The sequence below is a fragment of the Prinia subflava genome, chromosome 8 (assembly GCF_021018805.1).
Source record: "Prinia subflava isolate CZ2003 ecotype Zambia chromosome 8, Cam_Psub_1.2, whole genome shotgun sequence".
Taxonomy (NCBI): Eukaryota; Metazoa; Chordata; class Aves; order Passeriformes; family Cisticolidae; genus Prinia; species Prinia subflava.
Window position 1 is genome coordinate 7,067,566 of NC_086254.1, and position 12,774 is coordinate 7,080,339.

At 50.8% G+C, this 12,774-nt stretch overlaps 2 protein-coding genes across 2 annotated transcripts in view; both read right to left on the reverse strand.

Moving 5' to 3' along the window:
- Positions 1–15: 15 nt before the first annotated feature.
- Positions 16–2,348, reverse strand: DHRS13 (dehydrogenase/reductase 13). The gene is made up of 5 exons (XM_063402659.1): positions 2,165–2,348; positions 1,960–2,078; positions 1,261–1,384; positions 872–1,183; positions 16–371 (listed from the first exon to the last, which is right to left on the reverse strand). The coding sequence occupies exons 1-5, from the start codon at positions 2,289–2,291 to the stop codon at positions 31–33; spliced, it is 1,023 nt and encodes a 340-aa protein (XP_063258729.1). The 5' UTR covers positions 2,292–2,348; the 3' UTR covers positions 16–30.
- Positions 2,349–3,704: 1,356 nt separating this feature from the next.
- The window catches only part of PHF12 (PHD finger protein 12), a 31,568-nt gene continuing 22,498 nt past the window's right edge, over positions 3,705–12,774 (reverse strand). The window contains exons 10-15 of the mRNA XM_063402649.1: positions 11,095–11,217; positions 9,629–9,772; positions 7,623–7,721; positions 6,988–7,070; positions 5,044–5,182; positions 3,705–4,445 (exon numbers count right to left, since the gene is read on the reverse strand). Of these exons, the coding sequence (XP_063258719.1) occupies positions 4,111–4,445; positions 5,044–5,182; positions 6,988–7,070; positions 7,623–7,721; positions 9,629–9,772; positions 11,095–11,217 (923 nt within the window). The 3' untranslated portion in view covers positions 3,705–4,110. The remainder of the gene's footprint in view (positions 4,446–5,043; positions 5,183–6,987; positions 7,071–7,622; positions 7,722–9,628; positions 9,773–11,094; positions 11,218–12,774) is intronic.

A 12,774-nucleotide genomic window follows, 5' to 3' on the forward strand; every position in this document is an offset into this window, starting at 1 on the left:
CAGGACCGCCTCTCATCACTGCCATCATCTTTATTGTGCTGTGGGAGCAGCAGGGCCCTCCCGATGTCCCTCCCGATGTCCCTCCCGATGTCCCTCCCGGTGTCCCCCCGCCGTCCCCCACCCCACCAGGCGCTCGCTGCCCTCCCAGAGTGCCCGTGCGAGGCGGTCATCGCGCCCCGCCGGCCACGGCAGCCGGGGCCCGCAGTCGGTGAAGTAGCGGCCGCTGAGGGGCTCGAGGCCGTCCTGCGTGGCACAGTCCAGCACCACCTGCGCGCCCTCGGACGCATCCAGGAACAGCAGCCAGGCCAGCGGCAGCAGCAGCGGCTTCAGCCACAGCGGCGCGTGCCGGAACAGCGAAGTGTTGACGAACCCTGTGGGAGATTGGCACGTGTGGGGCGTCGCCCATGGAGTGTCCCTCTGTGTGTCCCAGTGGATGGGCACATAAGGGAGATGGCCAGGTTGGCCTTGGCATGGGCAGCACGGCTGTGATTGTCCCCAGGCACTGCCACCCTTGTCATGGGTGTGCCCCGTGCCAGGACAGGTGCAAAGGGAGAGGCTGTGCAAAGGGACACATGAAAAAGGACACACTGTATAAAGATGTATGTTGTGCAGAGTCACTGTAAAAGGAACACACAGTATCAAGAAACAGAGTGCAAGGGCCATGCCAAGAGTAAGGGACACAACATGAAAAGACACTGCACAGGAGCACAAGCAAAGGGACACACCAATAAAGGGGGACACACAAAGGACAGCACCATGCAAGGGAGAGATGCAGGAATTCCCTGTGAAAAGGCTGCAGAGCAGGAGACCAACCCCCACAGACGGACACAAGGGTGTGCAGCTCAGACACCAAGGCTGGGCCGGGTCCTACCTGGGTGCACGGCGTAGCAGGTGACCTGTGTGCCCTGCTCGCGCGTGGCCAGCTCGCGGGCGTGCAGCACGTTGGCCAGTTTGCTGTCACAGTAGTCCTGGAAGGTGGAGAACAGCCCCGAGGGCGGCCGGCCCAGGCACTCGGGGCGCAGGCGGCCAGCACAGTGGGCACTGGAGGCCACGATCACCACCCGGCTGGGAGCGCAGCTCCGCAGCCGCTCCAGCAGCAGCTGGGTCAGCAGGAAATGGCCCAGGTGGTTCACCTGGAAAGGGAGGCTGAAGCCATCCTCTGTCGTGCCCCCGGCGCTCACCCCTGCGGAGTGAGGAGCCAATGGCAGCTTGTGGTGGTGCCCCGGGGGTGCAGAGGGGATGTGGGGTCCCAGCACTCACCCGCGTTGTTGATGAGAAGGTGCAGCTGGGGTTCCTGGCGCAGGAAGGTGCTGGCAAAGGCTCTCACTGAGCGCAGGCTGGCCAGGTCCAGATGCATGAACTGCACCTGGTTGTTCCCTGTCTCCTGTGGGCACAGCGGGGACTGGGGTAGGGCCGGGGGCTGGCCCAGGGGTGTGCCCTGCCCTGGGTGGGGGCTGGAGCCAGCCAGGAGCAGGGGGATGTTCTGGGGACTGGATCTGGCCCAAGGGTTACAGTGTGCTGGGACCCCCCAGCATGGGAGGCTACAGCCACCCCCGTGGTACAGTGTGCCCCACCTTGGAGTGTCACAGGGGATGTCTGAGGGGTTCTTCCTGGGGTGTGCCATGGGGTACCTGGATGTACCCATGGGGGTGTTTTGGGAGTTAATCATGTCATGGTTAGAGATGTCCTGTTGTGTGTCTTGGGTGTTGCCCTGGGGGTGTTTTATGGGCATCCCTGGGCTGCTGAGGGGGTGCCATGGCAGCATCCTCAGGGTGCCCATGGAGGTATTTGGGGGCGTTCATGTGATATCCAAGGATGTCCCACAGGGGTACATTGAGGGTATCCCAGGCGTGTCCCGGAGTTGCCCACTGGGTGTCAGGGGTGCCCTGGGGCTGCCACAGGGTTTGGGGACGTCCCATGGGTGGGAATGCCAGGATTCCCGGGGGTGCCGGCGCTCACCCTGCGGATGCGGCTGGCGGCGGCCTCTCCCCGCCGGGCGCTGCGGGTCGCCAGGATAACGCGGGCCCCGCACCGGGCGAGCTCCAGCGCCGTGGCCGCGCCGATGCCGCTGCTTCCCCCTGCGGAGCGGAGCGCGGCGGTGAACGGGAGCAAGGGCCGCAGCGGGGCCGGTCCCGGCTCCCTGCCGGTCTCTGCCGGCGCTCACCGGTGACGATGGCGGTGCGGCCGCGCAACTCGGGGCGGTCGCGGGGCCGCGGGGCGCTGTGCAGCCCGTACCGGAGCAGCGTGTACACCGCCACCAGCAGCCCCAGCACCAGCAGCGCCCACCCCATCCCGCCTTCGCCGCCGTTCCGGGCAGCCCCGGCCCGGCCCGCCCCATCGGGGCCGCCCCGCCCCGCTCCCGCCTCCCCGCCCCGGCGGGATGGACCGACGGGCGGACGGGGCAAGGTCTGCGCGGCTCCAGGCGACGGGAGAGCGGGATTCGTGGCGCCGGTGGGAACAGGGACAGAGAGAGGGTGAGTACGACCCAGCGCTGCGCCCATCAATACCCCGGGACAGCGGTCCTGCCCCGAAGGGTGGGAGATCAGAATCTCGGGATGGTTCCGGGGGGAATGGACCACCGGAGGTCATCTAGTCCAGCCCCCCTACTCAAGCAGCGTCCTCTAGAGTACTGAGAACTGTGCCTGGATAGCTGAATATCTCCAGGGTTAGGCAATCTGCCACTTTCGGATCAGCCTGTTCCAGTGCATCCTCCTCATGTTCAGGTGTAACTTCCTGTGGTCCTGTTTCTGCTCTTGCCTCTTGTTCTATTGCTCAGCACCTCTGAGAAGAGCCTGGCTCCATCCCATCTGCTGACACACTCCTTCACATCGATGTATTTGAGAATAAGACCTCCTCAATCTGCTCCTCTGCAGGCTAAACAGTGCAGCTCCCTCAGCTTTCCCTCATAAATGAGGGGTGCCAGTCCCCTGATCTTCCAGGACACTTTCAGGCAATGTCTCTCCTGTCCTGAGGAGCCCAGAACTGGATGTGCCCCATCTCCGGAAATATTTGAGGTGAGGTTGGGCCACATTGAGTTCAAGATGTCCCAGCTCATTGCAGTGGTTGGACTCGATGACCTTTAAGAGTGTCTCCTACCTCAACCAATTCCATGATTCAATCACCTTCCAGTCCTCACCCTCTTCCCACCAGAATCCTCCCAGATCCCAGTCCTTCCATCCCACCCCAGCCCTGACCCTCAGCTCAGGCTCCTCTGCATTCAGACACTCTGGGGAAGCTCCAGGTTGTGGTGACACAAGTGAAGACAGACAATCGAGAAAACAGAATGTGAAGTATTTTTTTTTTATATACAGAATACAGGAAAGTTTCTGTAAAGTCTAAAACGTTACAATTACTATGTACAGTGGAACTAGCTGTTCTGCTGCGGGGAGGTGGCAGAGAAACAAAAGAGACAGACAGGTTACGACAAAGGATCTGCTACAATAGACAATTTGAGGAACGTCATACCACATGTAGCACTGTACACAGCTTTAAAACATTGAAAAATGCCATCACTGATGTATTTACACAGAATCCAACACTTTTCCTTATTTGAAATAAAAAATAGGATGGACACCAGGAAAAGAACTCATTTCTCACTGCCCATAATACACAGTAGCTACTTGTAGTGCAACCATAGCAGGGAGGGATGGGAAAAATAACTGTGGGAAGAAGAGCGCTTCTTTACATTAAATAAAACAATGATATTGTATAGATTTGCTGTATGAAAACTGTATTTCTCTTTTAATATAAAACTATTGTCACTGGCACAAAATAGAACAAGTTTCTGATTATTTTACAACTGCATGGGAACTATCTGTCAGAGAGAGTCCTCGAGTCAGACAGCGGTCACCCCTCGCTCTGACACGTCCTGCTCTCACTGCAGTTTTCCTTTTAAAATGAAATGTATAGTACAAATATATGTGCAAATGCCCCTAAAACTTGAGCAAAAAAGAAAAATTAAAAAAAGTTAAACGTTCTTCATTTCATGCAAACGGCGTGTGAACAGTCTCTGGGCCGACACAAAAATCCCACCTCGGTTTGTACATTTTTGCATTGTAAAGAGTCTGAGGGCGTTTTCCTTACTCCAAAAAGCTCTCTTCCTAAAAATTCCTAGGGAACTGAGTTGGACCGCAGCACGGGCACCTGGTGGGGTTTCAGAGAAAGCTTCTCCTCCAAGTCCATATCTTGTACTAAGGCAGTGTCCCCCTTGGGCTGTTTGGTCGCAAATTCGGTGATGCTGAAAACGAACTGCAGGCAGCCCAGCTTGATGTAACTGCCGTGGTGGAGCAGGGCCGTGCCCTCCCAGCCAGCCCCACTGCCCCCGATCAGACTGGAGCTGCTGGCTTTGCAGTTACAGGGTTTCCGATGCTGCCCTTGTGCCTGTGAATTCATCACAGCAGCTTCTTCATGCGCCTCCTCTTCCTGTTTTCTGCTTTTATGTCGTTCTGGAAAAGAATTTAAAAAATGGTTAAGGTGTGGGCAGGTCAGCAGCAGTTTGTTTTCATCAAGGGTTACTGCTGAGGTGCCTCATGGGTAAGATCCTCCAGCCATGAGGGATTACAGTCTGCAGTGAGCAGCTGATCAAAGGAAAATGGGAATCTCCTCACCGCCCTGGAGAGGCTGAGGTATTTACATATCTATTTTGGCAGCACAAAGAGGGGAGGCTGATCAGGTGGAGAGCAGGAGTGAGACATGCAGGGACAGAATGCTTGCAGCACAGCTCAGATCTTCTCACAGCCTGGGAATGGAGGACATGCATGGGGAATGCCTCAGGCCTGCTCCAAACTGGCTGCTCATCGCGACCTGAAGCTTGGGTAACTCCTGAACTGGGGGCTGGAGTAGGGTTTAGGTCAGAGCACAGAGCTCTCCAAGCTGCAGAGGAAGGTCTTGTGTAACCCCAGCACAGGGCTGTAGCAAGGCTCCCCTTTTTGCAAGGGGTGCACCACCCCGTGCAAAACAAGGGGCACCAACAAGGAATTGTTTTCTACCAGCTCCTGTCCCCCCCTCTCATTTAACTCCCTGTGATGGTGGTACAGCACTCACTTATCACACTCTGCACTTTGGCAACAATACTGCTGGGAGGAGTGGGTGTCATCTTCTCCGAGAAGTCACACGAATACAGAACATTGTCCACGGTCGTCCCATGCTCACTGTAGTTCAACAGCTCGTAATGCTTTGTATTCTGAAAAGAAAGGGAAGAGGAGGGAGTCAAGACATGAAGAATGGTTTGGGTTGGAAGGGACCTCAAAGACCATCTTGTTTCAGCCCCGTGCCATGGGCAGGGACACCTTCCACTAGACCAGGTTGCTCCAAGCCTCATCCAACCTGGCCTTGAACACTGTTTGGGGCAGCCACAGCTTCACTGTGCAGCCTGTGCCAGGGTCTCACCACTCTCACAGGGAAGCATTTCTTCCTAATATCCAATCAAGTGCTTCTGCCCATACACACCTCTTTGAAGCACTGAAACTCCTTCTCCTTGTTGCCAGTGGTGGTCAAATAAGAGCTGGTCAAATAAGCCTCCAGCTTCGGAGACCACCAACCTGATCCCCCTGCTCACAGAACAACCAGCCTTCCTTCAGGAGCTGCCTTCTGGCAGAGAAGGAGGGCCAGAGGGAAATGGGTTTTATCTACTTGAACCAACACATCTTTTGGAAACAGGATATTCAAGCCAATGCTCACAAAAGTGAGTATTTTACAGGAGCACCTGATGCAAATTTGGCCCGAGACCTGTGCCTAGCAGGAAGAGATGAGCTTTGGAAAGCAGGCACAAGATGGCAAGAGGGATGCCACGTGCTGCAGCAGCCTCAGGACAGAGGCAGTCTGGGATTCACAGGCCTTGTGCAGACGCTGAAATGCCAGCAGACATTACCGTGACACGCAGCGTTACACAAGCGGCGCCACGCTCAGCTGAGCTCTGTGGAGGATGTTGACAGAGCAGAGAAGATTTCAGGTTAGCTCACAGAAATCATCTGAGAGCTCAAGACCTCGTCCCTCGGGGACTACAGGGCTTTAATCAAGTTACAAAAACTCCGCATTCACATGGGAGTAGGTTTTGAAGTAACCTGCTAGACTGCAGAAGGAGAACCTGCAGAGAGAGCTCCAGGGAGGGGAATTCTCCCTCTCCAGAGTGATCACAGCCATAGAAGACCCATGAGAGGGTCAAAGGTCAGTGCTTGGAGCCTGATTTATGGCTGACCACTGTGAGGAGATGCTTCCACACAGATTTACAGTCAGGATCCCATTACTGAACGTGTTTCATAGCTTGCAGGGCACTGGAGGAATGGCTGAAGCTGGCTGTGGGTTAATCCTGGCTCCTGCTCTGGAGCTGGTTGACAAATGGTGATATAAAAGACTCGATCTTGCTTCAAAGACTGTTTCCATGCTAAGAGACATCTCAAGCAGTGCTGTTACTGGCAGGCCTGCTAGTCTGTTTACTTCAAGAACAAACTGATCTCTGGGCTGTAGCTAAGTAGAAACTGTAGGTTTCTGTTTATGCTCTGAGCTGAACTGAAGTTTTAGCTAAATAAATATAGTGAACTGCAGACACTATGAATGCTTTGCTCCTCCATCACACTTGAAAACAAGAGACTCAGAGCAGTTCCCTGGTTTGTTCCAGATGAGGTTCGACGTTGACACATAAAGCTTAGCTTTTATTAACAACACACCCAGATCAAAAAGTATCAGACCGTGTCTATGTCCTTTTCTTTCCCTAGACACCAGCAGTGACAGTGCTGACTTGTGGCCAGTCCTTGCCCACAGGCAGTCAGAGAAATCGTGCTGGCAGAGCTCTGTGCTTCAGAAAAGGGTTTCATACAAAATGCTGACACAGCCTCCACTGGAATAAAACCTGGCTCTTACTTTGTAGTCCACAAAAGGAGCACCACACAAAGACAACCTGCTGCCTGCATCTCCAGCTTCCACTGCCATGCACACCAAAAAAGAAAAAAAAATAATCATAATGAAAAAAAAAATCACTCAGGCACTCACCTCATCATAGAATATGCAGGCATGTTTGCCAGACACATAGTTACAGTGACCATAGCTTGTAAGGCACACATCCATATCAGCTCCTGTCATGGTGGAGGACAAAACAGGCTCAGTTCATATTGGAAAAAAAACAAACTGTCAGGCAGCAGAGAACAACAGACAGAATTAAACTTCAATTAGCAAAACAACAGGGGAGCAACTGCTTTTGTCCTGCTCCCAGGACTGCATGAATAATGCTTCGATAAGCCACCAACAAAGTTTCAGTGGGGGAAGGGAGCCAGCAGCTCCACAAAGGTTATAGAGCATTTCACTGCTCCTGGGTCTACCCGGAGCACCAGAAGAATCTAAGCAACAAGAAACAAAACCTGCAAGCAAACCACAACTCTCCTCTCCAATGCCTGCCAGTCAGGCACTAAAACTCCAAGACAGCTGTTCTAGCTCTGACAGCAGGTGACAGAGCTGCCACCCACACAGACTCAGGAAGATGAGGGATTTCCACGCTTCTTGGCAGTGCAGAATCCCAGTACGAGTGGCCACAGTGAAACTGTTTCCTTTGACACCCACTTGGCAAATACCTTAGGGAGGGTTCAGGGAGAACCACCCTGATTCTGAAAGGGCAGGGAAAAGCTACTCACCTGTCCCAATGTAGAGGGTTCGATAGCACATATTGACTGCACCCCCCAAGCCCATCAGAGGATAGAACACCGCCCGGGCTTGCACTTCCTTTCTTTGCGCTGCAAGATAAAAAGAAATTACTTGAACAATGTTATCAGCTGGGAAAGCTGCTTGACCCCCGTGTCCCCAGCTCAGAAAGCACAGAGCCTAAGGAGGATGCAGTCAGCTTTGGCCTAAGCAGCAGTTCCCAGCCCTCTAGGAATGTTTGTGCATTAAACCTCTCTTTGCCACTCAGAGAAATTTGCTTTCCCAGAACTCACACAAGCCATGCAAATGGGGAGCATTAACACAGAGTGTGCACAATGAAGCCACGCTGAGGAACACACAAGCCTTCTACCATTGGCTTCTTTCTTAATCTTTTCTTCTCTGGGTAATCAAAGAGCTCAGTCTTTGCTCTCAAAGTGCCACTTAAAAAGAACTGGTGCTGGTGAATTCACCAAGTAAACAGCCATGATTTAATTTCTAGTGAAGCTACAGGAAAAACACCTGGGCTGAATGGGGCATGGCAGGGACAAACCCAGCTCCCAAGAAAGGATGATTAACTGAGTGGACTCTTTTACCCTCTGGTCAGTCCCTGTGGCACACTTGACAATTGGCTGAGCCTCCAGAGCAGCTCCAAGTTCACACACTCACGTGCCCATGTTAACTGGACAGAAATCTTCTGTGGAACAGATATTGAACTCCATTGGGCCACACAGGCCTAGCCAGGATTTCAGCCCTGTCTTTTAGAGGAAATCCCCTTATACATGGAGTTTAAGCCTCTCCTGATACCACATCTGCATGACAGTGTTACACAGAGGGTGAAATCAAGGAAGAGAACATGAGAATTATGAGGATTATGAAAGACTGCAGAGGTACCTACATTGGTCACACCAAGTGGCATCACAGGTCCCACCTCTGCCTGGCTGCCCTGCATGAATCCTTTCAGCTGCCTGACTCTGCAGGGCTCACTAAAGGCTTTGGATCTAACATTTCATCAGCAATGCTAAGCAGCCAGTTGGATGCATCACTCCTGCCCAAAAAGGGTGATGGGTTAAGACAGCACCAATCTGCCTTGAGAAAGGCAGACTGCTGAAGAATTCCAGACCAGGAAGGTAGCTCATACCACAGCCTGCTGCTGTGTCCTGCAGCAGCCATCACAGGAAGACTGACAAAGCATTTAGGGAATGCTGTGATGCTAAAGCAGGCAAGCACAGAGCTTCACAAAAAGATTACTGACTGACTTCCAAAGATCTTATCTGGGATATTTACCCCCAGGCCTAGCAGAGGGGGAGCAGAGAACTGCTTCCACAGCAAGGCTGTCCAGTTAGTGCTTGAAAGCAGATTAAACTGACTGGCTGCATGCAGAGGAACACAAGCCACGTTCACCCTGCAGCTTTAGGTGATACCAGTGCTAATAAACAAAGCCAAACTCGGGAATCTGGAGATTTCCAAGAGAAACTCAAGTTGTTTTCCATCACTGGCATTAGTCATATGTAGTGGTTTCAGCTTGACAGTGACATTCTGAACAGGCAATGACAATGTCACATATATTCTGTGCTCCAGTTCCTCCTGTTCTTGTGCTTGTATCACAAGCAGCTCCTCCAGAAAGAGAGAGCAGGAATTCACAGATTTCTCTTGCCCATCTCAAAGGTAAAAGTGTAAAGAAAAGTCACCAAGCACCTGAGATGAACCTTCCCATCTCTTGCTAATTCTAAGATGAATAAAACACAACTTCACAAAACATTTCCAGCAGAAAACCAGAAGGTACTAAAAGTATTCACACTGCTCAAATTTGTAAATAATTAAGTAGAGGATCCTGATGGAGTTTCTGGTCAGTGGATATCCAGAGCAGGGGGATGAGAAGAAAGAAAAGTGAAAGGCAGCATCAGATACCAGAAGAAGAGGGAAATCTCCTTCAAGGAATAGACAAAGGAGTAGCAATTCTATGGCTCAACATAACCCAGCTATTCTAGGCTGCTCTTACCTTCAATGTGGTTTCCCACAGGAGATTGCTGATGGGAATTGACACTGCTTGCTAGAGACTGAGATTTGGGAGGAAAGAGCTGATGTATTCTCTGCAAGGCCAGAAACTTGATCAGCTGCTCATCCAGCATATTTATCTCAATCTCTGTTAATAAACAAAAAGCAATTAGTAAGTTATTCAGGGAAAGAGTGCAATCTGAGCTGCAGTGGATTTAACTGTCCCACTTTCAAACCTGCTGTTTGCTTCAACAGCAAAGACCTGAACAATTCTGCAATACCAAGACTCTTACACATAGGTGAGCTATTATTTCACATCACCTCCTGTGAGCAGAGTATGGACACAGTGCCAGCCACGGCTGGAGAGCTACAACTGAGGCAGCAAGCAGAAGTTTGGGGGAACTAGGGTTGATAAAAGCTGAAAATCTGCTGTTTTGGCTCAGAATCAACAGGTCAGTAGAGATGGCCATTGCACCCCTTTGGACACCATGTTGGGTTGTTCCTCTGAAGCTCTGCCACCTGGTTAGAAAATCCAGCCCTGCATCACAGGGAACTGTAACCCCCTTTGAAGCTGCTGCAGGCTCATGCTTGACTCACATGCCCATAGCAGGGTAAATTAAACCAAACAGGGCACTTCAGACAATATTATTAATGAGCTTCAAAGTAGATCTTCTGATAACCCTGAAGTGTTTATATCTGTAAAGCCTTACAGAGATCTGCTTTCTTGCAGCAAGGAGGCTGCGTAACCTCTTGTTCCAAGAGCTTTCTCCACATAACCACGGTTAAAATGGAAAGGAGAGGAGGAAGAGCTGTAAGAGCCTTTCCCAATAGCAGAGAGGGTGGGCTGGCAGCTGGGGTTCACCCAGGAGAAGAGGGTCACACTGGCAGTGCCAGCAGGGCTGTTCTTCAGATTTCAGATGTAGCCTGGCTGTGCTACTGACGATTGCTACTCAGCAATCTCCTCCTGAAGGCACTCTGCTAACATTTCCCATCTCTTGCCAAATGCAACAAAAGGAAATAAAAACCAGGCCAGTCTAGGAGACTGACGGAAGCAGAAATAAATTATAAAATTAACAGACCCACTGGAGCATCACCACTCAGGTGACTGCTCTACTACAAGATCTATTGCTGCTGGACTTTACATCCACCAGGAGCAGCTCTGGATTGCAGCTAGCACCACAACATGGCAGGGCTGCAGGTTTCTGCATGTGAATTCCACCTGGAAAGCAGCCCAGCTGTGATTCCTCCCCAGAAAAGCTTCAGGCAGAAACACTTCATTGGCCTTGCTGCCTTGGCAACACTAGGAGCAGGGAAGCATGTGACATATTTAAGGTAATGCACACCCAGCCCCTCCCTCACCTGACTACAGCCCTTCTTTATCTCTGGAACTTTTCCTCAAGCAGAGATGGAATGCTTTAGGGAAGCAAACACACAGGGCTAGCAGAGACTGATGATGAATTAAATACTCACCCCCGTCCATAAATGCTTTCAGGGAACTGGTGAAGTCCAACATAGCTGCAGAGTTTGAAGTGAGTGATGAGGGTAGAGTTAAAGCGCTTCCTATGGATAAGGTGCTGGGACTGACCTTACCATCTACAGAGAGAGGTGATGGAGAGGAGAGATGTCACTGTGACGTTCACCAGACATGCACCCAGCCCTCAGGCTGCCCCTGGCTGCCAAGCTGCTCCAAATGACTCATTTTGCTCATAGTCATGCTTTGAAAAAGGTCTGAACTAGAGGCCAGGAGCTTTCTTCTGCTCACAGAAAGGCTTCTGTGTGCCTCCAATACAGAGCCAAACGTGGCTTCTGCCTCGTCTCCAGCTGCTGGAGGAATTCTTGACCTATACATTTAATCTTCTGCTCCCTGTGGTGACACTGGAAAGATGAGCACCAGCTTCCCAGGAGCTTGAAGCATTTATTAAACCTAAGAGAAACTTTGCCAAGTAGCTTGTCTACGTTTTAACATGAATAAAAAGTACAACTGCCCTGGTTTTATTTCTACATGGTTATAAAGTCTGGGGTGCACATCATTGTCCAGAAGGAATGTGACAGTCATAAGCAGATTTTATTATTTACAAAATAAAATCCTGCTGTTTTGGAAGTGGCCACGCAGCTTAAAGAGGCAGTGGCAAATGCCAGGAAACAAAATCTCTGTAATGTGTTGTCCATACCAGATCTTCTTGAGCTGGTTTTCTTATAACTACTGAAATTTATGGCAAAAAAAAGTCATGAGTAATTTGCATTTTTGTAATTGGCAGCAAAATCTGCACACCACAATTTTTGTTATAAATACATATATCCATCGTGTTAGATGGAAAATTTAATGTTTACACTCTTCCCAAGAGACACTGCAGCAAGTAATGATTTTGTAGAACACAAGCTTTGCACCAGAGGCAATTATTTAACATCTTAAGTAACTGCAAAATTATGTAGGGTTTGCATTGCTCTTCAAACCACAAGCAAGAAGTTTTCTATAATACGGTCTCATTTCCTCTACCAGAACTTCTCCCAGCCTTGCATTTCTAAGCAGGGCATGGTCAAATCAGCAGCCTCAGAGTAACCAAGTTTATTCAGGAGCAGGCCAAGTGCCCTGGGGCCTGCTTCCAAAGGCGAGGCAAAGCTTAGAAGTTACTCATTGAGGAATTTTAGAAAGGATTATAAAAAAGACGTTGCTCTGTTGCTTTACAACCACCAGACCTGAGCCACCCCACACAAGCCTGACACTGAGCAGGTTGGGACTGCATGAGAAGTGACACCAGCTCTGTCATGTGCTTTTCAGTGACTGCTCCCACCCAAACCTGCACAAAGGGTTTGCTGGTTTGTGTTTTGAGCTGGTGTGGGGAGAGGGAAAAGGAAGATAATGCCACATGTGAAAATTTATTCTAGCAAAATTTGATCTGTGGGCAGTTACTCCAACATCTATCAACATTTTTGACTTTATGTTTCTACACTGAAATGGTTATATACACTTAATTATATACCTTGCTATTATTTAGCAAGTTTTTTGGCTACAACTCAGGATCCCTGGCATACCCAAGTCCATAAGTACCCTGTGTCAGACCAGCAGATCCTAAGCAGACTACAGCTTCCCAAGCCCACAATTCTCCAACAGCAAGGCCGTGCAGCTGAAGACTCCAACAACACCTGCAG